We start from the raw sequence: 27,967 nt of genomic DNA, 5'->3' as shown, positions 1-27,967 counted from the left end.
GATTAAGAAATGGCTTCATTTCCTTACTCTAGACTGGTGATCATAAACTTCTCTAAGATGTCTCAAGTCATCCCATGTGGGGATGCCGGGTATCACAACCACTACATGTTGAAGACCTAACTGGTGGCAATACCACAGGCCCTTGGTGTCTTTTGGATCGACATTCCTGACTTCAATTAATGCAGAGAAACCTTGAGAGTTCATTACTTGTAACTTCTAATTTTGCTGAGGCACAACCTTTATATATTCTCTAAAGCTAGAAAGCAGGAATGAGACATTTAGCTAATGAGTGAATGTAGCCAACCTCCATTATCTACATCTTGATGCAGTTTTTTGGGGTTATACCTAGTCCCATACACATATAACAGTAATTTCATGAAGTCACAAAAATGTTTATTTCTTTAAAAAAAAAAGGCTGAGAAAAAAGAGAGCCAATTTTCTTGGCAATGGAAGGGAGGAGAAACAACAGAAATAAAGTGATGTCATTGTTAGAACAATAGGTTTGTTTTTTTTATTGAAGTATAGTTGACATTCAGTATATTAGAACCTCAGTTTTGATTAAGCAAAGGATGGGATGTCAAATTAAACAGTGACTCATCTTAAGATGGGTAAGAGTCTTCTATATAACCTATATGGAAACAGGAGAAAGAGTTTAGGAAACTTTCAGTAAGAGTCTAGGCCTAACAAAACTGACATCATGAGAGGAATCATGATGGTCTTAAAGGCGGGACTTAAATTTCTCAGTTAAACTTTAACGTATGAGGAATGGGACAGTCTTTAACTTGGTCTCTATACTCCAGCACCTTGGACACAGCCTAGGCATGTAACAGGTGCTCAGTAAACACTTACTGAATGTTGAATCACTGAAATCAGTTATATACTACAGAGGTACTTGTAAATTTGGGTTGTATTTCTTCCAAAATCATGGCACTGTGTCCCACAGGACAGAATTCTAAGAAATAATTTCTCTTTAGACATTGGAACTATTTTCTGCATTTTGCCATCAACAAAGCAAAAGAACAAGAACTGGGAAGATGGTGGCCTGAATACACTTTCCACCACTGGCAAAAATAACTATCAAAGGAGCCCTACGGTGCCAAAGAACCACTAAAAAAGGCAGGGCTTACTCTCATTAAATAATACATTTACATTTAGGAGAGCACTTGCAATTATGATTTCAGGACTAGAATTTAAAATTATGAAATGATTAAAGGCAATCTTAAATTTCAAATAAATGCTTTTAATGGCGCCTGGGTAGCCCACTCGGTTGAACGTCTGACTCTTGGTTCCAGCTCAAGTCATGATCTCATTGTTCATGGGTTCGAGCCCTATATCAGGCTCTGAACTGGCAGCATGGAGCCTGCTTGGGATTCTTTCTGTCCCTCCCCTGCTACCATGTGCACACGGTATCTCTCTCTCAAAAATAAACTTTTAAATAAGTATATTTCAGGTGTGAAATCTAATGTACTTAAGATTTACATTTGTACACAAAACACCAAAAAGGTGGCAGAATTTACCCAATTCAGAAAGAAAGAAAAAAAAAAAAGGCTCATTACTATGTAGCAAAATCATGTAAAAGAAAATTGAATACATTTTCATTAATATAAAGAAAGCTTTAAAAAATGTACCTAGGGGATACCTGCATGGCTCAGTTGGTTGAGTGTCTTACTTTGGCTCAGGTCATGATCTCAGGCTCAAGCCACGCATCCAGTTCGTTGCTATCATTGTGGAACCTGCTTGGGAGCCTCTGTTCCCCTCTATGCCTGCCCCTCTCCCACTTATGCTCTCTCTCAAAAATAAAATAAACATTAAAAGAAATAATAAAAAATACCCAGATGGAAAAAATAAATAACTCTCTTAAAACAAAGGACAAATGGCAAATTCTAATGTAATGCTTACTAAGAACATTTTTTAATTAATTTATGTATTTTGAGAGAGAGAAAGTGCAAGCTAGGGAGGGGTAGAGAGAGGGGGAGAGAGAGAGAGAGAATCTCACACAAGCTCCACTTTGTTAGCACGTAGCCAGATGTGGGGCTCGAACTCATAAACCATGCGATCATGACCTGAGCTGAAATCAAGAGTCAGGTGCTTAATCAACTGAACCACCCAGGCACCCCAAAACATTTTAAGTGTCAGTTTGAATCTATTTTTGAAACCAGGAATTGGAACAAATCATAAATCAGATTTTTTAAATCACAACAAGGAATCACAATAAAAAGTTGTAAGGTATCATTTTGATCTGATAGATGAAACTATAAGAAAAAAATCAGAATTTATTTGACCAGTCCCTTATTTAACAAGCTTTAGGTTATTCACATCTTTTGCTACCACAGATGGTGCTGTAGTGAACAAGCTTCTTTTTCTTTGTACACACAGGTGAGTGTGTCTATAGTTCACAGTAGGATTGTTCACAGCTGTGGGAAAGTATGAAGCAAATGTGGTAATGTCCGTAAAGTTTTAAAATACAGTGTTAATTAAAAATAGGTGCTGAATAGTGGATATAGACTGTACTTCCATCTGAATAAGAAAGGGAGAGAAGAGATATATAAAATTGTTCACCTATCAGACTGACAAAAAATCTCAAAGTGTGAAAACACCTGTTGGCCAACCTGTAAAAACAGGCCTTTCTACTCCAGTGCTGGCAGTAATGTCAGCTGGTGAAATCTCAATAGAAAGCAATCTGGCAGCAGCTATTATAATTACAAATGTATACACTCATGGGGATTATGTGTAAAATTACATGTGTACAGGGTTGTTAATTACTATACTACACCTACTACAAAGAGACAGAGCAAACAACCTAAAGGTCCTGTAATAGAGAACTGGTTTAAATAATACATTCACAATAGGGAATATGATGCAGTTATAAAAAATGAGGAAGCTATCTATATACTGATATGGAAATATCTCCAAAACACAAACTTAAAAAGGTGCTAAACATTATGCATAATACCTACCACCCTTTGTGAGAGAATATATAGTCAAATCAAATGGAAAACTTACTTGTAAAGGTAATACTCTGCATGGTCTATCTCTTCTCTAGATGAAATGTTGTCCACAAACTGAAAGACAGAAAAATAAACTTTGAATACAGACTATGCTATATATTGGACCTGATTCACACAATGACCTTAAAAAAGATAGGACATCCAGGGGCACCTGGGTGGCTCAGCTGAGTAAGCATCCAACTTAAGCTCAGGTTATTATCTCATGGTTTGTGAGTTCGAGCCCCGTGTCGGGCTCTGTGCTGACAGCTCATAGCTTGGAGCCTGCTTTTGATTCTGTGTTTCCCCTCTCTCTCTGCCCCTCCCCAGCTCATGCTCACTTGCTCTCTCAAAAATAAATAAACTTAAAAAAATTTTTTTTAAAAGATAGGACATCCATTTTATTAGAACACTGTTCCCATGGTATGGCTCCATTCTTGAAACCCTTCTGTGCTAATGCAAGGAACACACAAAGCCTTCTGTTTTTCTATGTGTAGATCAACCTTGATAAGAAAAACTGTTTGAAAACCAAACATGAAACTTGCCCAGAACGAGAGAGCTCCTCCTACTATGTTTATAATTAGTTATCAATATTTCTCACCTACATGAGAACAGGTAGGTGAAAGGAGAAAGACTCTAATGGCTGAAAAAATATGGCCGAAGAGATGAAAATCTAAATTTAGAAAATGTAGCCTTACGACCATTTTTCCTACTCTGACCCTGCTATGAACCAGTCAACCTGTGATCCTTCCACCAACAAAGTCTTCCTTTGAACCATAAAATCCTTGTGTATGCTCCTAACTCCAAAGTAAAGAAACAAAAAAAATTATTCCAAGGATGTATTCTATCCTATAGGAGACACAGGCAAAAAGGATGGAGTAGGACAAAATGCATGTTGTGCCTAAAATTGAAACTTTATGAAGAAAAAGAGCAAAAGTGGAGAGGCTTTCTAAAAATGTCTAGGACTTAAGGATTTTATTTAGAAATCTCGTTAAGGAGCAGATAAAACACAATTCAAACACAGGACTTAAAGTTGAGAACTCATTCTCCTGAGTGAGTGTTTGCTGTGTGGCACAGACAGATGGTACAGCCACTCCGGAACTTAGCTGGTCCATCTGCATTAAAAGAATAAGGGCACCTACACTGAAGAGTGTGAGACGCCAGTGAGAAAATGTACGTGAAAGCTCTTTAAGCTCTCAAGTGCTGCTTAAACAAGTATCAGGTATTATGGCATTCAGAAATCTTATCCATCATGTAAGAGATGAGCAATGGCTTTTCAGTCCCCCTCTGAAAATTGAGGCTACACAATTTAGGTTATGACCTAGTTAAAACTGCTTCCCTACTAAAAGGAAAATATCAAGAGGCAGAAAGAAAAGACTGAGACTAAAAAGGATAAGGGTTTCTTTACTTTTCCTCATGTAAATTTAAAAACATCCTGAATTTTATGGTGCCATTAATTTCTACAAAGAATTTTCACAATTAAGATCTCATTTTAGCATACCAGCCCTGTGGGGAGATACTACTGATCCCACACTAGAAATGAGGAAATTGAGAGGGGCTCAATTGCCTAATGTCACAAAATGAATTCATGATAAAGAAAAGATCAGATCTACTTGAGGGAGGCAACAGAGAAAGACTTTGATGTCACAGAGATTTGGGTTTGAAGCTCAATTTTTCTATTTATGAACTGTGTGTACTTGAGTAAGTTATCAACCAGTCTGAGTCTTACATATAAAATGCAGTTAACAGTGCTTATCTCATACGGCCATTATATGAATTAATAGAGGTAATGTACATTAAGAAGCTAGTACAATAGCTGGTATAGAAAGTGTTCAGTAACAGTTACTATCAATTACCATTCCTGATTTTCAGCCTAATATTACCCTCTGCTCCACTGCACTGCAGTATTAAACAGTAATATCCATTCTTTTATAGACTTTCTCAAATATCAAAATCACTTCCAATATTAACAAGTGAAATACTACTACTTTGAAGGGTGTATCAACATAAAAAAATCATAGTATCATAGAACAGAATATCATATCCTAGAAAAATTCAAATCAGATACACAACAATGATCACTGACACCAGAGTCTGGTAAATTTATTACTTTTTATTTCAGTTATAGAAATTTGCTACTTTACCACAAAATATCTATTAGTAACTACAAAAACATACCCTACTATGCAAGAGTATTTCCTATGAAATGTAGTCTTTATTTACACAGCTTCATTTAAATAAAGAGTCTCTCATCCTCCTCCTTTGAAAATATAGATGTTTAAGTTTTCTTACCCGTGATATTGTTAAAGAACTAACAGGCAGCTTTCTCTCATATGTTTTATCCATTAAAGATGCTAGATCAGCTGTGAAGACAAAGAAGGAAAAAGAACGTTGTCAAATACATATATTTCTTAAGAAAAATCTAACAGATAACAACTCCTACCAGATGGCTGCCAACATTGTGAAGTCATTATTAAAACAGATGCTCTTTCTTGCTCTTTTTATAAATCGTTTTTGTATAAATTAGAAAGGATGAAGGAATATTAGTAATATTTTAAAAAATGGTTTACTTAACTGGAGTAAGGATTATTTTTAAAATCCTACCATATATTTAGCTTTTTAATTTTTTTAACGTTTATTTATTTTTAAGAGAGAGAGAGAGAGAGAGAGCGAGAGAGAGAGCGAGAGAGAGCACACAAGCCAGGAAGGGGCAGAGAGAGAGGGAGACACAGAATCTGAAACAGGCTCCAGGCTGTGAGCTGTCAGCACAAGCCCGACACGGGGCTTGAACTCACAAACGGCAAGATCATGACCTGAGCTGAAGTCAGACGCTTAACCCACTGAGCCACCCATGCCCTCGACCATATAGTTAGCTTTTAAACAGTGGATCAATAAAGTACCTCTGGAAGGAGATAGAATAAAGTGTTATCACTGACACTTTCCACGGAAAGGAATTACATAGTAGGGAACCAAAGAAAGGAGATCCTTCGTTGCTTACACATTTATTCTTTTTGCATTTTGAACCAGGTAGCTAGCTGTATTAGCTCTTCAAAAATTTAAAGATTGGAATTTATGAAATGACTTTTACACATTTTCTGAACAAATTCTGAGAGGCATTCTGACTATGTTTAGTAATTTTTGGCCTGAACTAATTCCTATTCTGGTTGCTTTGAGCAGAATATCCACAGAAATACTTGGCATTCCTGAGATTACATTGTTATCTCAGAGTCTAAAAAGATCTGAAACACCAAGCAACATACTCTCAAAAGAATTATTTCACACCTTCTCATTGCTTCTCAAAGTTACAATATGTTCTTTCCCCTTCTTTCCTCCCCTGAGCTCATGGTTTTGTGTCTTCTTTTCCTGAGTATAAAATAGAAGCAATCAACAGAACTTCATCCTCCTCCCACCAGGTCTCCAAGCTACCAGCATCTATGCACATATACTCTGCCTTCTATTTTTTAATAAAGGATGAACTTTATCAAACAAAAACCAAAATGACAAAAACCTCCCTTAACCTCCTATCTCCTTCCAGATAACTTCTCCGTTGCTCTGTTCCCCTCAGCAGCAAGAGTTCTCAAATCAGTCATCCCTGACACAACTATTACTACTTCCTTAGGTCCTTTCTCTCTTGAACTCGTTCAAATCAGGTTTTAGTTTCCATTATTCCACTAACACCAAAGACCACCTCCACAGTGTTAAATCCAACGGTTAATATTTCATCCACATCTTACTTGACCTCTCACTAGCATGTTAACATAGTTGACCATCCTGTACTCTTTCTTCTCTTTCTTGGGTTCCTTTGCAAAATCTCCTCTTATTGACTTCTAAATGCTGGAGTGCCTAAGTCTCAGTGGTAGACTTTTTACCATCTTCTCAGTCCCTGGGTGATCTCATGCTCTCCCACAGCTTTAATATCATCTACGGATTATTTACTCCACGTATATATGCCTACCCTGACTTCTTTCTGCCTGTAACTTCAGACTTGTGTTTCCAACTGCAGAGGTGACATCTCCATTTGGATGCCTAACAGGTATCTAAACATGGCAGGTCCTCTTAATTCTCCAACCTTTCCTTCAAACTTGCTTTTCGCATCTCAGTAAACAGCTATTACATCTACTGGCTTATTCAGGTCAAAAACCTAGGTGTCTTCCTCAACCCCATTCTTTTTCACTCTATAACCAACTGTCAACAAGTACTAAAGGCTCTAGATTTGAAACATAAATATAAATATGTATTTTTTCCTACTACCACTGCTAATCTCACACCTCCCGACTAGTCATGTTAACTATTGCCCCCCCCCACAATCTAACCTCTACACAGCAGTCTGAGCAAGACTTTTAAAAAAAGATAAATCAAATACTGTCATTTTCTCTTCTCAACCAGCCAACAGCTTTCTATCATACTTGGAATAAAATCCAAAATATTTTCTATGACCTACAAATGCCTACATAAGCTAGTCTGTGTTTGTTTGTTATTTTGTATTTTCTGTCTTTTACACTTAGAAGAAGCAGAGGTAATCAATCAACAAGTAATTCTTGAAGACCTATTGCTGTGCATTTAGCCATTTTTTTTCCTCTTTCCTTTCCATGGAGTAATGCTCTCAACGACTCAGTAGCTACTGGGGGAAAGCAACACAAAACCCTAAAAACCTGATATAATGTAAAAGTAATTACTTTTCTTACAAATACCTTAAAGGGATTGACACCAGGTAATTAAAGACTATTAAAACACACACACATGGAGGTCTCTCAAACCTCTTCACATTAAGGCAAATTACTATTGTTAAACCTACTTGCTCAGAAAGTGATATTAAACAGCAGTCTCATGGTACCAAATCTTTTTGATATACGTTGGATTGAGTTGGCTTCTGTAGCGTGGTAACTCAAGATTCCATTTTAATCCTTCACACCAAGACATCTTCTTCAGTCAAGTGAAATTGGTTGCGGGGCCTCAAAAAAGCAACAGCTGCATAGCAAACATCAGATGAATAACATTTGCATATTATAAGTCAGAGAGGGGTTTGCTGCTAAATATTCTATGTGACCAATCACCTTACACGATAGTGTTGGCGTGATGAATGAGGCAGAAAACTGCACAGAGCAGAGATGGCCAGGAAAGCTGGAGCAGCTGTGGCCTACAGAGGGCCAGCGCCATAGGCTTCTGGACCACGGACTTCAACAGCCAAAAAAACACTTCATGTTTCAGTGAGGGGCCCACAAATGCTCAGGTTTGGTTCAAAAAAATGTGCCACAGAAGATGCCTTCTTGCCTGTCATTCAGTTCCTCAGGAATATACACTGCAGCAGACAGCTGAGGTCCACAAGAGCCATATGGGAAAATACATCTTCATTTAACGAAACTTAAAGCTGTATAGACAATGTGAAAGTATGTCCAAGAAATGAAATGTATACTAGTATAAAATGCTCTTATCTGAAGAAAACAATACCATTGATGATTTAAGGTCATAAAAGATTTTATTTAAGGATCCTGCATGATTCCAAGTATAGGAGGGTACTTGTTCACAAACCCGGTTGAGGATTTGAATCATGTGCAGGATTTTAAAACTTTAAAACTTCAGGGGCACCTGCGTGGCTCAGTTGGTTAAGTGACCAACTCTTGATTTTGGCTTAGGTCATGATCTCACTGGTGTGTGAGATGGAGAGCCACTTAGGGCTCCAAGCTACCAGCATGGGATTCATTCTCTCTCTCTCTCTGTCGCTGCCCCTCTCCAACTTGCATTTTTTTCTCTCTCTCGAAATAAATAAACTTAAAAAAAAAAAAAAAAAAAGGACTTTAAAACTTCAGATTCCTATGCTTCACACCCAGAGAGCGATTTTAATTCTGTAAGCCTGAAGTGAGACCAAGGAAATACAAATTTTTAAACAAAGGCCCCAAGAGATTGCAATGTAACCTCACAAGAACTAGAGTGAATTATGTTTGAGAACTGCCATGGAGAGAACACAAAACACATCTTCAATATTGCTCTTAAGTTCAAAGATGATATTAAACTGAATTCCATTTCTGGAATAAGGTGGAAAACACCTAAATAAAATATTTTTTAAAAATTCATATATATGACAGTTTTAGGTGAGAAATTATTAGATGGTTTTGGTTTTTTATGATTTCTATGTAACTGTACATGACTGTTAATCAGTAAACACTAAACTCTTTCTGGGCTTAAGATCTGTGTACCTTGGGAAAAATGGGTGAAGGGCATTAAGGAGGATACTTGTTGGGATGAGCACTGATTGTTATCGATAAGTGATGTATCACTGGATTCTAATTCCTGCAGCCAAGACTATACTGTATGTTAACTAACTTGAGAATACATTAAAAAAAAAAATCTGTGTACCTCATCGAATTTACATAATAAACTAGATACAAATTATTGTTGTTACCTCCTAGAAGTGATCAGAACATAGAATATGAAGCTATGTTTCTGCTTCCAGTATTAAAATGCAAATACAGGCACACATGACATATGTACAGAAGCAAAAGAAGGAAGGAGGGAGAAGGAAACACCTAGAAACCATTTTGAATGTAGATGTTTAGATTTTCATGTATCCACTTGTCGGTCACCAGAAGCTTTAAAACAAATAGTTTCAATAAAGGAAAAATCTAAAGGCAAGCTTTATACGCATATATACTAAGAAAAAGAGACTAAAGGAGGATGATATGGAACTGAAAGATTAGGAAAACTGGTTTCAGAAAATGTCAGGCTTCAAGAGCAAGGTTTGAAAAATCACTGCAACAAGCCAAAGGCCTCCACAGCTGAAATGACACAGCAAAACTAAACCTCAGCTGAGAGAAATGTTTGTAAGAGAGGACCACAGTGCTTTGCTTCACCCTAATTCAAACGAGTCAGTGGTGTATATACTTCTCTTTGATTCCGAAAGGGAGTTCTTTAAAAAAAAAAAAAAAAAAAAAAAGAAGTGCTGAAAACCTAAAGGTATCCCTTACTTTATAATTACTTATAAACTGAAAAATCAGAAATAAAACATTTAATTCAGTAGGGCTCAGAAATCCAATTCAGCTCATCACCAGGGCCCTTACCCCTACCAAGGTGATGCAAGCCAGAGAACTTTTTCTCATAGAAAGCAGGGAGCTTTCCCATCAGGCCTGCCCTCCTACTGGCACCCTATCAGTTTGCCAAAAAGGGTTTCTCGTTAGTCCCATTCACTGTGGGCCCTAGTCTGTAATTCAAAAGCTGCTCACTGGTTAATGCTGTTAACTTGCACCTTCTACCTCCTCAATAGATCTACATGGTTAGTGGAGGAATTTCAGAGGCGATGCTTTAATTCAGTGTTTATATTAACCAAAGGGAAGCCCAATACAGAAACCAGTTTAAAACTGTAATCTTCTGACTTGAAATGGAAAGCCCAAGAACCCCTAGGGTTCTCTGAAGCTCAGTTGGTAAAAGTAAAGCCCTTTCAATAAAAATATCAACTGTTATGGGTTAAAATGTGTGGAATACTTAAATCCACGAGTTCATACTGATATTTAAAAAAAATCTATCACCAGTGATCATTTTTGGAGGATGGCAGGTCAACCCATGATTTTGAAAGCTGCCTCTTTCATACAAACTGTACTGCTGATGAAAGAGATAACTAAACTGCTGATGAAAGAGAATTCTTCTAAGACATTTTCTGGGTAATAAATATGAAACAATTGAATTAAAATGGTAACATTTTGCAGCTCCTAATAAAAGAGTAGATATAAGCAATAGTCATGACTGGCCTTTAACATCACAGAGGCCTTTAACATAAACAAATGCTGTGTGCCTCTTGACAAAAGTAAACAACACTTATATTCATGCCAAAAGAAAAACAAAAAAACAAAAAACCTAAATCTGATCAAGTGTCCAACTCTAACTGCCAGCTTTAGCAGACAAACAGAAGGTAGAACATGTTAAACACCACTAAAAGAATGAAAACAGCAAATCCAGAACGTGGGAAACAAAAGACCAGTTTTCCTCAACAAATAACAGCAAGAAAAAGAAACTTATAGATTAAAAAATATTTAATTAAAAGACATCTCAACACATTACAGTGTATGAACCTTACCTGGGCCCATTTCAACAAACTATAAATTAAAAAGAAACGTATAAGACATTTGGGGAAATGTAAACATTGATGGCACATCGAATGACGTTAAGGAATGACTAAGTTTTTTAAATGAGAAAGGTATTATAATTGTATTTTTAAAAAATCCTTGTCTTTTAGAGGTACATGTGAAAATACACATAAAATGATCTGCTAACAAATGTTAAAAAGTAATCAGGTCATGGGAAAGGGGACTGGTGAAACAAGTCTAGAAGGAATTGACAACTGCTGAAGCAGTTGTACCGGGTGACAGTACTCCAGAGGTTCATTATACCAACCTCTCTACTTCTATATATTTCTATAAAAAAGATTTTAAAAGAGGCAAGAGAAGGGGAGGATATAATGAATTGCACTGTATGGACCTTATCTGCATACTGATTCAACCAAACCATTAAAAAGATTTATGAAATTATCAGGGTAATTTGAACTGTGTCTTTCACATTTAAATAATTATTAAAAATTTAAGTGTGATAGTGGTATTAAAAGTACCCTTATATTTGAGATATATATTAAAGTACTTATGGATGAAATTAGATACTATCTGGGATTTGCCTCAAAATAAACCAAAGGATCAGCATGGTACAATCAGTAGAATTAGAGATGAAGTAAATATTAGCCATGAGCTGCTAATGGGAGCCAGTATTAGGACTTCTTGAGGGGGAGGAATGTTTTATTTCTTACATAGGTTTGTCCACCTTGTGATAGTATACCAATTTAAACATTATGATTTATGGACTTTTCAGTATACATTATACTGCAACCAAAAGGTATTTTTTAATTTTTAATGTTTATTTATTTTTTTGAGAGACAGTGTGAGCAGGGGAGGGGCAGAGACACACACACACACACACACACACACACACACACACACACACACAGAATCTAAAGCAGGCTCCGGGCTCCGAGCTTGTCAGCAGAGAGCCCCACGCGGGGCTCGAACTCACGAACTGGGCCAAGGTGGGAGACTTAACCGACTGAGCCACCCAGGCGCCCCAAAATGTATTTTTTTTTTTAAAGCAAGAAATCCACTGTTCAGTGCGAGGGAAGACACTACTACAGATATCACCGAGAAAGCTATTTTTCAGCATAAAGGAAATGGGCTCAAGTAAATGTCAAAATATGGCCTCAGTTTCCTCCTCTATAAGCTGCAGCTGCATTAGCTGGCTGTTGTGTGCATTAAATGGGATGGTGCGTCTTAAGTGCTCAGCACAGAACTAGTAACGAATGAAGGCTGCCTTTCGACTCTTTTGCCACAACACCTGACTTGCATTCATACCCTGCTTGATCCCTAAACTGCAGTGTAGGTACCAAATAGCACCCGTGGTTTTAATCAAGACCTCCGTAGTAATAAATTACCCTCCTACCGGGGCTGGACAGATCCCCATTAGGGCGCCCCCAAGGCTCTAATAGAAAACCACTGAGACTGAACAGGAGGCACCAGAGCCTCACGCCCATCAGAGCAAGCACCGAACATCTCTCACTCGCAAGAAACCCGCGTGGAAGCGAAATCACGTAAGCAGATGGAAGCCAAAGCCCTACACCCACCCAGGAACCTTACCTCTCCCACCCAGCTCCACTCCACCCCAGGCCCTCCAATGAAGACGCGCGGAGTAAATGCCTCATATCGCCCCTCCTCCCTCCCCCAATCAACGAGCCCGCACCAGGTCCCAGCGCCCAATCACAGCGCTCCACATGCTAAGGGCAGGACTCCGCGCACGCGCGTGCACGCACGTACGGAGGAGGCTTCCCGAAAGGTCCGCACCCAAAAGCCCAGTTCCAAAGGCTGCGCAGCGGTCTCCTCAGAGGCGGCGCCGCCACCTACTGTACGATCCTCGGGATGCAGCCCTGGGCGCAGTGCCTCAATTCTGAGGACCCACATCTCAACCCAAACGCTCAACAGTTAGGGAAAATATGCACGAAAGTTTTAATTACACTTTGTTACGTAGAAGAAAAAAAAATACTGTCTCAGATAGCCTCTTTTCCTTTAGAGCAGGTGGAGTTTTAAAACCCTATCTCACTTCATGGCCTAATCTTTTATACAGTGTAGAATCAAGAGGCTAGGGATTCATTCATTTCACCTATTTCGGGAGCACCTATTATATGTCAGAGTGTTAACTGAAGCAGGCTTTATAATCCTCCCTAATTTATGGCAACAAGAACATGGGTTAAATAACAGTTTCTGAAAGCTGTCAGAGCTTGGGCTCACATCCAGATGTGTCCTCGAAGTGCAGACTTTTCACCACATCAAACGACACAACAAAGACACAAAGTGCTGTAAGAATACAGGGTGAGGAAAAAAATCAATTCTGACTGGATAGGGATCCAAGATGTACAGAGGATATTCTAGGCAGAGTACCATTCAGTAAATGGTAGCCGTTACTACTTTCCAAGTATACTAATCTTAAGAGAGAGAGGACAATTACTTACATTTGTTGCAGACTTATTGTTCTCATTCTCTGGCAAATAGCTTCTGCTTATTCAGGAATCTATGACAAAGGTTCCATAATTTTGTCCCCTAATACACAGGGCTTACTACATCCTATACCAAGGCACCAAATACAATGGTCTTTTCTAAATTTCCCTTCGTACCTAGGAAGTGTTAATAGCTGAATAGCTTTCCTGGCATATCATAACAACCTTGCAAGATAATTCATGGAGTCCATGTTGGTTTCATCATTGGAATGGTTGTTCCCAAAAAGAGCACTATTGGCCCCAGATGGCATAAATGCCCATTTTCTAAAGAAATATGGGGGTATTTTTTTTGACTCTCACAATGACTACAGGGAGTAGTGAGTGATCAGCAGACAAGAAAATTAGATAACCTGCAATGCAGAGACTGTACAACACATTAAAACACTGTCCCTGTTGGGGGCCAGAGTTTTCAGTATAGAAGGCTGATACAAATATGGACTAGAAGAAGGCAAGGAAGAACCCTCCGGGTATGAACTGGAATTGGAGGTTTTAGCATGAATTATTTGTAAAGTATGTACATGTAAGTTTATATGCATGTATGTGCATGTGTTTATGTGTATACGTACCTTTATTTTTCCTAGCTCTATCTACTGAATAGACCAAGAAGCAAAAATCCCATAGTAGCAAGAGTACAAGTAGTGCACAGATCTTGGTTTCTAACACCATTCCTTATTAAAAGGAAGCAGGACTCCTTGGAGAAATAATTGATTCCAGGGATAGAGCAGGAAGATACAGGATGGAACATTGGGACTCAGGTTGAAAGGGCTTCTACCAGCCAACTCTGAAACAATTTGACCACTAAAATAACAAGGATGGTAATGAATCATTAAAAGAAAAAGAGGAATCCACAACCCACAAGACCATACTGATAATAAACAGAGAAAGAAATGGGAGAAAAGGGAGGGCTCCTGCTTACATTAGAATTCTGAGTACTAATCACGAAATGTGGAGGTATTAATAGAATTGGAAAACCATTGTTTTGCAAACATTATATTAAAGATTGATTCAGACAAGAAGCTGAATGGATACTAAATCTTAGGGGGAAACTCTTGATAAGCAGCAGGACACTGGCATGATATTAAAGTATCTGCCCACAAATTGCCCATTAGTCACAAGGGAGATAAACAGTAACTCTACATTGGAAAGATCGGACACATTTGACTGGGTGATCAAAGTTGACCTCAGCAGTGAGGGCAGAGGGACATCAGGTGTCTCCAGATGAGAAGTCGTCCTGAGAAGGACACAATATCCCTGACAATATTCTGGCCGGGGAGCCTTTTGAATCTACTTATGAAGAATATAAAACAAACCCCAAAAGATGAATATTCTGTTAAAAAAAGGGACTCGCTTCTTAAGAAACGTCCAGTAGTCTACACCAAAGCAGTCAGTTTAAAGGCAATAGTATATGCCACAAACTCCCAAATGGGTAAAAAAAAAAAAAAAAAAAGAAAAAAGAAAAAAAAGTGTGACTGTAGATAAATGAGAAAGCAAAACAAAAGGGTCAAAATGATGACACCTGGTGAATCTAGGCAGAGACTATAGATGCTTTTTGTATTACTCTTACAATTTTTTGTAAGTTTAAAATTTGCAAATAAAAAGTTAAAATATTTGCCCCACATACCATGGCATATAGGACATGGCAGACAATTACACGATTAAAAAAAAGTCAACCAAAAAAAAAAAAAAAAAAAAAAAAAAAGTCAACCTATTGATAATTAACAACTCCATTTTACATATAAACGCAAAGTACTTTTGGGGGCGTAATTTGAAAATAAGCTGAATTTTTCCATAGATGCAACTACCATGTAAACTGAAGAAAGCAGTCTGATTTGTTCAGAACTTTATCAAGAGTTGTTCACCATTTTGTGAATAAATCTGTGTCGCTCATGATAATGCCGCTCCTGGTATTAGAGTTTGCCAGTATACCACATCTATATCCATTTGCATTTCTATCTGATTTCTACATTTCAGTGCAAGTACATAGTGGCTCACCTTCAGATTCTCCACAGCTCTGCCTTGGTTAGTCCCTGTCTATACATCCATTCCAGGACACAGAAACCAACTCTGCTCTTGCAATAACAACATCAGGGGAGAAAATGAGTTATTTGCAACCCCTACCTCTTTCCTAACCTAGCCACTGCACACAGCTACAAAACAGTGCCTCCCCCAGACCCCTGTTATGAGAAGAATCCATAAACAGAGGGGGACTTTATTCTTTAACATAAGCCCAAAAAAGACAAAGAAATCTGAGAAGATTAGATCAGCACTGGAACTGACAAAATATTAAATCAATCCCATAAAACTATCACCAATTGTCTGACTTTATTTATTTATTTTTAAGTTTATTGATTTATTTTGAGACATAGCAAGCAGGGGAGGGGCGGAGAGAGAGGGAGAGAGAGAATCCCAAGCACAGGGCTCAATGCCACAAACCATGAGGTCGTGAACTAAGCCGAAATCAAGAGACGGGTGATTGACTGACTGAGCCACCCAGGTGCCCCCTCCCTTTTTTAACTGTCTGACTTTATTAATGTTCTGTTGATGTTATGTATAATATATATTACATATATGAAGTATTTACATTTCTACAAAGTGCTCATATGGTCAGTGATTTTCTCCAGGCCTTGTTATTTTAGAAAAGAAAGGCTGCTATCTGTGTAATAGGACCTAAAGAACAGGGAAAGGGAAATAAATAAAAAAGAGTCAGAAACAACTCTGAAGACCACAAGTTAAGAAATAACAATAAAAAAGGATGAAAGTATAAAAAATATTTTTCTCTGCAGATAATGTAAAACAGAGACAAGCTGCATGGTAACTAACTATATGACAAAAGTGGGCAAAAAACAAGAAAGAGTCGTTTACATAATTTAGGGACACTAATCATCAAGGCAAAAATTAAAAAGAAATTTGCAGGATAGCAAAAATGATTTTGCCATGTGTGAAGTTACAGTCTAATTCTTTTTAAGACTTAAAATGTGCTTATCTGAATGGGATCATAAGAGCATCATTTCATAAATATAAAAACATGATGGCAAATATAGTGTGATTGACTTGACATATATAACAGCCTAATAGGTACCTACCAAGGTGACAATGTTCTTTTTCTCTTGCTTCCCATTTGTGGCTGTCCACATATGCTGCAGAAAGGAGGCATCTTTTACCTGAGGAAAAAGTCAATTATCAACAGGTGTGGTTTCACAACAGGTTCAGTTTATATGTCTTATTAAAGATATCTTTGTCCTTTTTTCAATGTACTAGATTATGTAAAGATTCTTGTACAATACTCTAACCACTATTGCTCAGTTCATAATTCAGTACACGACAACATGCATTCAACATCTGCCAAGTAGAAGATGGAGAAAAAACTGACAATGCCTACAATGAGGTTATGGGTAAGAATGTTAGTAATTTTGTTCCTGTAAGTTTAGGACTGGAAACCACTTGTTCCCCCTAAATTATAGCATAGGTGAGCCCTAGAACTCCTTAGAACCCAAATACTTGCTGAACTATTGCTTAACTCACAAATTGAATGCTTTATAATTGTTAGTCCTAAAAACATTTCCGTCTGACTTGGATCAGCACATTTACCCTAACTTCACCTAAAGCAGAGTATCCTGCCCAGTAACCTAGCACCCTAGTTATGAATAAGAAAAACCTAACAACCCAGATTTGAGGTAACTCACTAGAGGGCACAGCTGCATTCAGGGCACCTGGCGCAATGACTGGCATATGGCAATGCTCATAGACAGGAGTTCAAGGAATGAATGAGAAAGAATGAGCATAAACTTAAACAAAACTAGAAGCTTTTATGTTTCAAAGGACACCATTAAGAAAGTGAAAGGACAGGGTTGCCTGGGTGGCTCAGTTGGTTGGGTGTCCAACTTTGGCTCAAGTCATGATCTCACGGTTCATGGATCCGAGCCCCGCGTCAGGCTTTGTGCTCAAAGTGCGGAGCCTGGAGCCTGCTTCAGATTCTGTGTCTCCTCTCCCTCTCTCTCAGCCCCTCCCCCACTTGCTCTTGCTCTCTCTCTCAAAAATAAACATTCAAAAAAAATTTTTTTAAACCAGGAAGGTCTCTCCTTTCTGTCAGAAACAGGAACAGCCCTTCTCGATGTGAGCAAGAGCTAAGGATACGACTGTTAAGCTATACACTTAAGGATACCAGTGACTTATTGTCTACTTATTATTATAATTTCTTATTCTCTATTTATTTTTCTAGAATATGCTTCATTCTAGCATAAAAAATCACCCCCCCCCCATTCTGGAGTCAGAAAAGACAATTATCTAGGTCAATGAAAAATTTCGAATTGGGAGATGAGACAAAAAGTAGGGGTGGTCAGAGTGGGGAAAGGTAGGAGTTCAAGAATGCCCTTTGTGTGCAGTTGTTCAAGGGCATCACATGAACTGAAAACAAAAAAACAAATAAGGACTAGTAAATCTACAAAAGGTAAGCTGAGCAATCTTTATATATATGAACTATTTAATGTTTGCTTTTTAAGAAAGTAACCAGTAATCACTTTCCATCTCCATTGAGTGTAGAACAAAAGGATAAGGGTATAAGGATGAAGAATTTAAATTTAGCAAATAGAAAACTTTCCTAGACCAATAGAAACAAATAATAAATGTAGAAATGTATGGCCAAATTTGGTAGGCAGAATCATGTTCCTCCAAAAGATGTCCATGTCTTACTCTCCCAAACCTACGAATATGTTAGGGTAATAGCTAAGGGGGATTAAGGTTACAGATAGAATTAAGACCACAAATCATCTGATCTTAAAATGAGGTGACTGTATCGGCTTATCCAGGTGGGCCCAGTGTAATCACAAGGTCTTTAAAAGTGGAAAAGACAGATACCGAGATGAATGAAGGATGGAGTGATGTAAAGACGTGACTTGCTCTTACTCGTGTTAAATGTATTTGAAAAAGGGAAGCATCAGCCAAGGATTTCAAGTGGTTTCATGAAGAGGGACAAGACCTGGAAACAGATTGTCCCCTACAGAATTTGCAAGGAACCTGTCCCTTTCAACACCCTGATTTCAACATAGCAAGACCCTCTGTCAGACTTGTGACCTACAGAACTGTAATAGTTGTATTGTTTTATACCACTTTATTTGTAGCAATTTGTTAAAACTACAATAGGAAATCAGTGCACCTTAAAACAAACATTCTTTAAAGAATGTTTCTGTAAGCCTTTTAAAGACAGTAAGAGCCTCACAGGTTTAGGTTTAGGTGTCTGAGTCTGTAAATTCCGCTCTGAATAGGCCACCCAGCAGTATTTACAAACCTTTCTTGAACTTAATTATCCTTCAGCCAGTCAGCTTTGGTGGCAACCATATTCCCTAAAATAACTATCCACTATAAGAAGTAATTTCTCCGTTTAATCCTAAAAAGGTACCTCCAAGGACCAGAATCTCAACGTTTAGTGAAAAGTGATTGGCTGTATCTATATTCTTAGTCATTTTGTAGTTACTTTGGCCTTTAGACCAATGTCTCCAAACATGTTTACCATCCAAAGAAAAGCAGTGTGATTGTCGATACAGATAGCCTTTTAGAGTCACAAAATCTTAAGTTGGAATCCTTGGCTTGCTAAGAAATGGTATGAAATGGGGGCAAGTTGCACAAGCTGAGCTCCTTTCATGATACAAAAGACAGCGCCTACCTTGATCAGTTTAAATGAGGGCACATTATGTGTTTAATGTTCACTATGTAGGAGGTACCCAGTGAATTTCTTTTCTCTACCCTATTCATGTGTTATTTTTAAAATACTTTTTTTTTTTTTAAAGCTTATTTATGTGGGGGCAGGGGCAGATGGACAGAGAGAGAGGGAGAATCCCAAGCAGGCTCTGCAGAGTCAGTACAGAGCCCAATGTGTGGCTCCATGTCACGGTTTGTGAGATCACATCCCCAAGCCAAAACCAAGATTCAGATGTTTAACTGACTGAGCCACCCAGGTACTCCCCTCTTCGGGTATTTAAATCACTTTTCTAATTTGTACTAAGTATATTTTTTTCCTCTCTTACCCTGTAATGGCTCAAAATATTTTGATGACTTAATAGTCAAGCTCCTTATCAGCATTTTCAAATCCTGAATAGGTTATAATGCACTATCTTAGGTAATTTTTTATTTCAAGTTTTTATTTAAATTCTTAGTTAACATATAGAGTAAAATTAGTTTCAGGTGTAGAATTTAGTGATCACTTAAAACACCCAGTGCTCATCACAAGTACCCTCCTTGAGACCCATCACCCTTTTAGCCCATCTGCACTCGCCTCCCTCCATCAACCCGGTTTGTTCTCTCTAGTTAACAGTCTCTTAGAGTTTGCTTCCCTCTTTTTTTTCCCTTCCCCTATGCTGATATGTTTTTTTGTATCTTAAATTGCACACAGGAGTGAAATCACATAGTATGTCTTTCCTGACTGAAGTTCCTACATAATTCTATTACTTGCCTTATAGTTTCCAGTTACTCGTTTCAAGACTCCTTTCTCCTATGGTCTAACCTAGTGCTTATTCAATAGAACTTCCTATAATGATGGCAATGTTCTGAGCTATACAACTGTAGCCACCAAACATAGGTCTCTACTAAACATTCAAAAAATGTGTGACTAAAATTGAATTTAATCTCAATAGCCACATGTAGCTAGTAGCTACCACAATGGAAGAACACAGGTGTAAATTACATGTTCACCAGTTTAAGAACAAATGCTAACTGAAAATTCTCGTAAGTCACCCTTCTCTAATTTCCATTCCCCTATCAGAATGATTGCCCCAAACACAATGCAACCATGATGGTCTCCCTGATAAGCAATTCAAGGTCTTGTTTAAATTGAAAAGCATTTAGTAACCACCATAATTAAACATGCTAGCAAATAGGTACAGCAGCTAATTCTTAATGAGATGCCAGGTACTGTACATACTTTACTTAACATGTGGCACTAAACACTTTCACCTGCCAGGTCAACCAATTAATTCTCAGAAAACCTGGTGGCTAACAATGAGGTTTCAGGCCCATAATTAATGGCTGTTGCTAAACAAGTGTGAACAACAGTGTATGTGCTGGTTTTTAACAGGAGTTAGAGGAGGTATGTTGGAAACATCAAGTGTGATTACTGCATTTTAGTCATTTAATCATACTGTTAAGAATACAGTATAAAATTACATAAGACATAAAAAAGTGTTAATGGACTGTGATGGGTAAGGGAGGAGTCAAAACTTAAACACAAATTTTCAACTGCCTGGTATCATGTCCTAATCCCTGACTTGTTCAAAGGTACTTCAGAAGTGCCTATTGTCTCTACACATGGAAAACTGTGGCATAGAAATGTCATTCAAAAGTTGTGCCCCAGATCATTAAGTAATGCGAAATTAGTACTGAAATACTTATCCCATGTGGAAACGAAAGGTCTGGTCAAGTGTGAGGTGGTGAGGTTTTCGACGCCCCTCCAAGAACACTCAAGCGGGGAGGAAAAGTTCTAGCTCTGGGGTGGGCACATTTGGGCTCTTCATGGTCAAGACGACCACCCTAATACAAACCCTGCAAATCACAGGTAAGAGCCCTCATGCCATGACTTCCTCTACTCTTAGAGCTTTTGGGCTGGCAGGCACTATTCTAGGCAAGCATACAGGTCGGGGGCCTTACCTCCCCCTCCTGTGCTACCCAACGCTCCAAACGGTTTCTCTAGCAACTAGAACCCAGAAGCCTTTCCTGTCCTGATGAAAACCCACAGCTCCTTTTACTTAAGGAAGAGTGTTCAGGTGCCTAATGAAGTACCCCACAAAAAGAAAGCAGCCACAAACCTGCCAGGGAGATTGGAGGCAGAGACACTCTCCGCGCCAGAAGAAACCAGCGCCTCGCTATGGGGGCTGCCATCTTGGAGCATACCAAGAGGAAGAACGCCCAGGGCTTGAGGGAAAGGAAGGGGTGGGGTCACAGGCTGATGCTCCGCCCCCTTCCCCGGCGCGCGTAGTTGTTGCGGCCCAGGATAACATGGCTGCCGCAGTTCGGCGTCCGAGTCACGTTTTGCTGTTTACGCTGCCGAGTTCCGTGTCTCCCGGGGTGGGAGGCTTAGGCTCCACATGCTGCCGCTGCCCTCTTGGAGGTATCCGCGGGCTTCTGGTCGTGAAGGAGGGGAGGAATGGGACAGAAGGGAGATTGACACCTTAGCAGGCATCGCTTTTGGGGGAAATAAAAGCGCCTCAGTCGCTCACTGGCCTGGAGCAGCCTATGCTCTGGTGCCCTTTGGTTGCGCGCGTGTGCAGCACTGGCCCTTCGGTGTCGTCGAAGCGCCTTTGCTGGGAACCAGAGGACAGCCAGGCTGGGGTCTTGACCTGGGGGCTATAGTAGTCCTTCAGATGGGGCGACGCTGTTGTCTGGAAATCCCTCTCCCCCTTGGGTGTACTGTTCTGCAAAGTTTGGGAGTTGAGGTCTTAGACTGAGTTTGGTGTCCCAACTGGAGAGCTAACAGTCTAAAAGACCTTGAGCAGGTTTCTTCATTTGTAAGATTGTCCATTAATAGCTTTACGGGAATGATTAAATTTCATTATGCTGGTGAGTGATAATAAAATATTTGGCACTTAGTGTCAGCTATTACTCTGCATTTTAAGTATATTCCTTTTCTCTTGAAACCACCCAGTGAGAGTGTTACCATTCTTTTCTTGGTTTACAAAGATGGAAACAGCAAGGCCAAGTAATTAGCCCAAAGTCAGAGGAATCTGGTAGAGGAGGGATTTGCCCTCAGGCAGCGCAACAGTATATTCCTACTGTAACCACTTCTCTGGACTGCCTTCTCATAAATAGACACTTTTTTTTAAAAAAATATTTTTAATGTTTTATTTATTTTTGACAGAGAGCACACGCAGGGGAAGGACAGAGAGAGAGGGGGAGAGAGGATCCAAAGAAGGCTCTGTACTGACAGCTGTGAGCCCGATGTGGGGCTCTAACTGTGAGATCATAACCTGAGTCGAAGTCCGAGGCTTAACTAAGCCACCAGGCGCCCCAGAGACAATCAACCTCTATTCATGTTCTTCACTAACTATAAAAGAATTAAAATGATTTTGCTTTTTTCTTTTATTTGTAGCTAAAAGATATCTACTTACAGATAATGTTGTGAAATTAAAAGAATTTCAGCATAAGAAGGTGGTTATTGCAAATCATCTTCCTGGTACTAAAGGTATTTGAATCTATTTTGTTGGTTCTTTCATTGATGTGTCATTCAGGTTTTTGTTTTTTTGTTTTTTTTTTTGTCTTTATCCATTTGGTCTCCTCTAATGACCTTATGTCCGAGAAGAGATTGACATAGTTTATTCTTGATTTCCTAGTCTACTCTTAAACGTACTTTTCATCTCACTTTCTGCTACTACAGAGCCTACAGCTCTCCTCTTGTCAGTTTTCCCAGGATCCCAGAGAAATACTAAAACTCGTGTTGGAACGAGTTCCCTCAGATCCCTGCCACCTAAACTAAGGGTCAAGGATTAGCAGCAACTGGGAGTTTCATAGAGATGCCCAACTTAAAGCCCAGACTATTAATATGCACAGTAAGGTCTGAGAAGAACTGCTCAAGATGACTGGCTTTAACATTTTTTGATACACCTCTGAGTAAAAAGTACATTTTGCATAGCATCCCCACTGTACACATACATATCTATACACAAATGAAACACAGTGAAACAAAACCATCTTGTGGGATGCATTTTCATATTTTTCTACTCTGCGAAAAAGTCAACAGGGTAAAACATTTTTTTTTTTTTTAATTAGCAAAATATTGGTCATTTTGGAACCCAGGTGATGAGCACATGAGAGGTCATTATACTGTTCTCTTTCTGTTTTCGGGTATGTTTGAAAATATTTATTACAAAAAGCTGAAAACACACTACTATCCTAGTTCTTATTCCTGTCAGCATCTGAGAACTCTTGTTGAATTCATTCCCTCTCTCCACATTTTTTCTGGTCCTTTAAATTCCTTGATAAGCATAGCAAGACTTCCCTTTGTTAATAACTGTTAATAACAGTTTAGTTTGTTCCTACTAAATTTCTCAGATCTCCTTCCTCTCACTGTCAAATGTTTATGGGCACGTAATAAACACTGCTTCTAGCCCTCCAGAAATCAGTTTTTCCTCACCACTTTTCTATTCATATACATTATACCACCTATGGAATGAGTAGATAAGCCTTCAGAGTGAGGGAGAATATGTTAATCTCCAATGGACATTTTACTTCTGATTTTACTCAGCCTGGATTTTACTTCAGTCTTCTTTTTACTCATCACTTTAGGAGCTTTGTAAAGTTGGCAGTTAGGGCCTCATGTCATTTTTTAGTTACATCCAATTGTTGTAGTGTTTCTAAAGCTGTCACAATTGAGCATATGTTCTGAAAGGCAGTTAATGTAATGAGTGCCAATCTACTCCATGGTCAGATTGATATTTATAAAAATCCTGTTAACATTTCTTCATTATAAGAACCGACAGTGGTCCTCTGTCCTATACCATATTGTGTGCATTGCCCCCCACACAGCCACCCACCCACTGCCACCAGCTTCCCAGCTCCTCCATAATGGGCCCCTTACCCTTTATGGAGTCCAGTATGATTTCCTGTTAATGTAATTACAGTTCTTCCCTCACCACTTTCCCCTGTGCCCAGTTCTATGCTATTATTCATGCTGATTCTTATACCAAGAATAATCCCCTCTACTGAGTTTCTCCATCCCTATCCAGCCACTTCCCTTCTGGTACCTTTCCACATCTGCCAAACCTGGTCTATTTCTGCTGCCCTGATTTCTTTCTATTTATATAGTTGGTCACCTGTCACTCCCTCAGTCATTGTTTTCAAAAAAAAAAATTTTAATGTTTATTATTTTTGAGCAAGAGAGACAGATTGCGAGCAGGGGGAGGGGCAGAGAAGGAGACACAGAATCCACAGCAGGCTCCAGGCTCTGAGCTGTCAGCACAGAGCCTGACGCGGGGCTTGAACTCACAAACCGTGAGATCATAACCTGAGCAGAAGTCGGACGCTTAACCGACTGAGCCACTCATGTGCCCCTCAGTCATTGTTTTCAGATAGCTTTGCGTAACTGTGTCATGTTTTTTCAAATAGATTAAGTTCTTTCAGGACGGGAACCCTGCCTTAGCCTTCCTTGTGTTGCTCACAAACACTTAAATCTTGATTATTTGTTTGCAAGTGCAAATTATACTGTTGAAATTTTGGATTCTTAAGGCTTATTGAAAAGTGTAAGTTGTCCCATTAGAATTATTTAGATTAGAAATTGTTTAGAAACAGTTAATAGTATAAATTCTCTTAAATCTAATAAGTGATGGAATGAAAATGAGAACAAAAAATGATTTGCTGGCAATTACTATATAGTAGGCCCTGTGCTAAATGCTGAACGTACATTATGTCAGGATATCCCATGAGGTAGCTCTCACGATTCTCACTTTACACGTGGAATCAAGTCTAACAGACAAGGGTCTCCCCATAGCATGCAAGTAGCAGAGCCTAACTTATAGCCCGGGCCTCTCCACCTCTGAAACCTTTAACCATGACCTGGCTCTGCAAATAAAGATTGGATGGTCCACAGTATTAACTTAAACCAGGTGGGCCTTCTTTTCTTTAAATTGAGAACAGTGTCTGCCTCAGCTTCCCAGTCTTGTGTTTTAATACATATTGTGCCATTCCTTTAAGCAGCCTTCCTTCAAAGCTCTGGGCCTTGGAGCAAAACCCGTAGACTTTTCTTGGCAGCTCCTGATACTGAGAACAGCTCTGCCTTCTAGAAAGCAGATGCTTCTTTAGTGCTGGGCTTGCATCTCACCCCACATTCTGCTGAGAATCTGATCCCTTCCTAATGCCAAGAAGCAGTGTTTCCTTTTGGTGTTTGACTGTCTCCACAGTTGATCAGATACAAGACGGGACAGAGATAAGTATAAGCATTTTGAAATGATTCTGTTACCAAGAGTGTTTGCTGCTGTTGAGAGGATGGGTTTTTTTTTTACCCTGTGTATATTATGTAGTACTGTGTCATGCTGTCTAATAACTGAGTAGGGAGAGCAAGAGAAATGAAAGGTAGAGTTGAACCAAATGCAAGAGACTTGAAATATTGCTAAATCGTGTAGGTCAACCACTGGGGCAAACCCATCTTCAGTACACATTTTTCTTTCAGTTTTCCTGCTAGATACCCTGCCAATTGTTGGTTTAGATGTCTTGGTTGCATTTTTTTTTTTTTTTTTTCCTAATGGGTCACCTGTCGATAGTTTTTTGGACTAAGCCTCTGGGACATAGTTCTTAAAACTTTAGTGTGCAGAAGGATCACCCAGGTAGTCAAAATTGCATATTCCTGTGTTCTTACCCTCAAAGATTGTATGTTAGAAAGTTTTGAGTGGGCCCCCATCCTGTGCTCCTGTAGCACAGATGGTTTGCTTCATAGACCTTCTGTCATACTGCTCTTAAGGACACTAGTCAGTGATGGGAGCCTCTCTCAGTGCCTCTTTGCAGTGTGCCAGAATCCAGCTTCCCCTTCTCCCTGAGGTCAGACTCCTGACAGTCCCACTCAGCCTGAGTGATGGCCACCACACTATGCTTTCTTCCAGCAACCTACCTGAGAAACATGAAAGAAAAATTGGCCCAGAATAAGCTCATCTTGAAGGACGAGTTGAAAACCTTCCTTCATTTGTGTGATACCCGGGATGATGTGGAACTGGCTAAAAATGTCATTTACAGGTGAGGCATTTCTGTACAATTCTGCCAGGTTTGGTTTCTTCTTTCTTTTTCCTGAAGAATCTCATCCATTTAACATGGATTCAGCTGGCAACTATACAGTGATGACTTTCAAATCTCTTGTCCACATGCCTGCCTGCCCCCAGCTCCAGACATTTATGTTCACTTAACAATCGCTTCCTGGATTCCTTCTATATGCCAGGTACTAAGGATAGAAAACCAGAATTCATGTCCTAAGAAATCACCAGCCTGATGAAGTCCGCTTACATATCCCCTAGGTCTTCACATTCAACTCACACAAATTGCTTCTTTTTACTATTTTCTGTCTACTGACCCCTCAGGACGGATAACTGGGAGCCTCTTTCCTCTAACTTTACTTTCTCTCCTCCCTGACAGGATGAGAAATCCTACTGCTTCCACTTCCCGGGTTATCTCTCATCTCTGGCCTTCCTCTCTGTGTCCTTGTTACCAGTATCTTAGTTCAGGCCTCGTCATCTCTCACTTGGACCACTTCATAGACTCCTTGCTCATCTGTCTCCTCCAGGCGAATGTCTCTTTCTCTGATCCATTGTCATTTTCCCACGTCAGGGGAATTCCCGTGTAATCATAGTCTGCTGTTAGGAAACCTAGCAAAGGTTTCACTTACTCGGGAAGTGTGTGAACCGAAATCAACAGGCTTTGTTTCTAAAATTAAATTCATGGCCTTTTTTTTTTTTTTTTTTTTAAACCATTCCTGAAAGATAGGTTTCTACACGTGGACCTGCATTTATAATGTAGAGAAAGTAATAGAAGTGTGTTCATATGGGGCGCCTGGGTGGCGCAGTCGGTTAAGTGTCCGACTTCAGCCAGGTCACGATCTCGCGGTCCGTGAGTTCGAGCCCCGCGTCAGGCTCTGGGCTGATGGCTCGGAGCCTGGAGCCTGTTTCCGATTCTGTGTCTCCCTCTCTCTCTGCCCCTCCCCAGTTCATGTTCTGTCTCTCTCTGTCCCAAAAATAAATAAAAAACGTTGAAAAAAAAAAAATTTAAAAAAAAGAAGTGTGTTCATATGTAGAATACTGAAGAGTATGTACCAAAACTTAATTGTGGTTCTCTAGCAGTTATACATATTTTTTGGTTTAAATACGTAATTTTTTTAGTCTCAAACTTGTCTATAGTGGGCATTATCAATTTTATAATATGAAAAATTAATGTTATCTTTAAAAGGAAAAAACATAAAATTACAATCCATTGAAAGTTTGAAAAACACCAAAAAAGTAGAAGAAATACATCACAGATTCTGCTATTTCTGTTGTCTCTTGTTGCACACCAGAACATGATAACTGTTTTTTTTCTGTTATCTATTTTTATCTATTATCTATTATTTCTGTGGGTCAGGAATTGAGGCCTGCTAGTTCTGTATTGGTGTCTGCTAAAGCCACTTGCTCCTCTGTGGTCAGCTGCTGGCTGGTCTGAGCTGGAAGGTCCAAGAGGCTTTACTTGTATTTCTGATGCCTGAGTCCGCGTGACCCCTCTCTCCTTGGAGTGTCTCGTCATTCATGAGTCTAGCCTGGCTGCACTAGCACCCTGCACAAGTGGAAGCTGCAGGCCTTGTAAAGCTGCCTGGAACTGGCACAGCTTCACTTCTGTCACATTGTCTTGGTCAAGGCAAGTTACCTGGCACACCCACACTCAGCAGGGAGGAGCAACAGTTCCACCTCCGGATGGATCA

The 27,967-nt window shown here is 39.2% G+C and overlaps 2 protein-coding genes across 13 annotated transcripts in view; one reads left to right on the top strand and one right to left on the bottom strand.

Moving 5' to 3' along the window:
* MRPS27 (mitochondrial ribosomal protein S27) overlaps positions 1-21,483 on the bottom strand; it is an 86,798-nt gene extending 65,315 nt beyond the window's left edge. The window contains exons 1-4 of one of the 3 annotated variants that reach the window (XM_058730024.1): positions 21,354-21,483; positions 16,644-16,721; positions 5,277-5,347; positions 3,004-3,062 (exon numbers count right to left, since the gene is read on the bottom strand). In XM_058730024.1, the coding sequence (XP_058586007.1) occupies positions 3,004-3,062; positions 5,277-5,347; positions 16,644-16,721; positions 21,354-21,426 (281 nt within the window). In that variant the 5' untranslated portion in view covers positions 21,427-21,483. Of the gene's footprint in view, positions 1-3,003; positions 3,063-5,276; positions 5,348-7,779; positions 7,953-16,643; positions 16,722-21,353 lie in introns of those variants that run through there. The other 2 variants (XM_058730040.1, XM_058730031.1) reach the window with 2 other exon arrangements.
* Positions 21,484-21,503: 20 nt separating this feature from the next.
* PTCD2 (pentatricopeptide repeat domain 2) overlaps positions 21,504-27,967 on the top strand; it is a 117,280-nt gene continuing 110,816 nt past the window's right edge. For 5 of the 10 annotated variants that reach the window (XR_009261828.1, XR_009261832.1, XR_009261831.1 and 2 more), the window contains exons 1-3: positions 21,505-21,655; positions 22,634-22,726; positions 26,133-26,262. Coding sequence is in view for 4 of the 10 variants with exons in the window: in XM_058730067.1 (XP_058586050.1) it covers positions 21,544-21,655; positions 22,634-22,726; positions 26,133-26,262 (335 nt within the window). In the remaining 6 variants the exon portion in view is untranslated. Of the gene's footprint in view, positions 21,656-22,631; positions 22,727-26,132; positions 26,263-27,967 lie in introns of those variants that run through there. The other 5 variants (XM_058730067.1, XM_058730051.1, XM_058730058.1 and 2 more) reach the window with 3 other exon arrangements.

The sequence above is a fragment of the Neofelis nebulosa genome, chromosome 1 (assembly GCF_028018385.1).
Source record: "Neofelis nebulosa isolate mNeoNeb1 chromosome 1, mNeoNeb1.pri, whole genome shotgun sequence".
NCBI lineage: Eukaryota > Metazoa > Chordata > Mammalia > Carnivora > Felidae > Neofelis > Neofelis nebulosa.
This window is presented reverse-complemented; position numbering and strand designations above follow the sequence as displayed.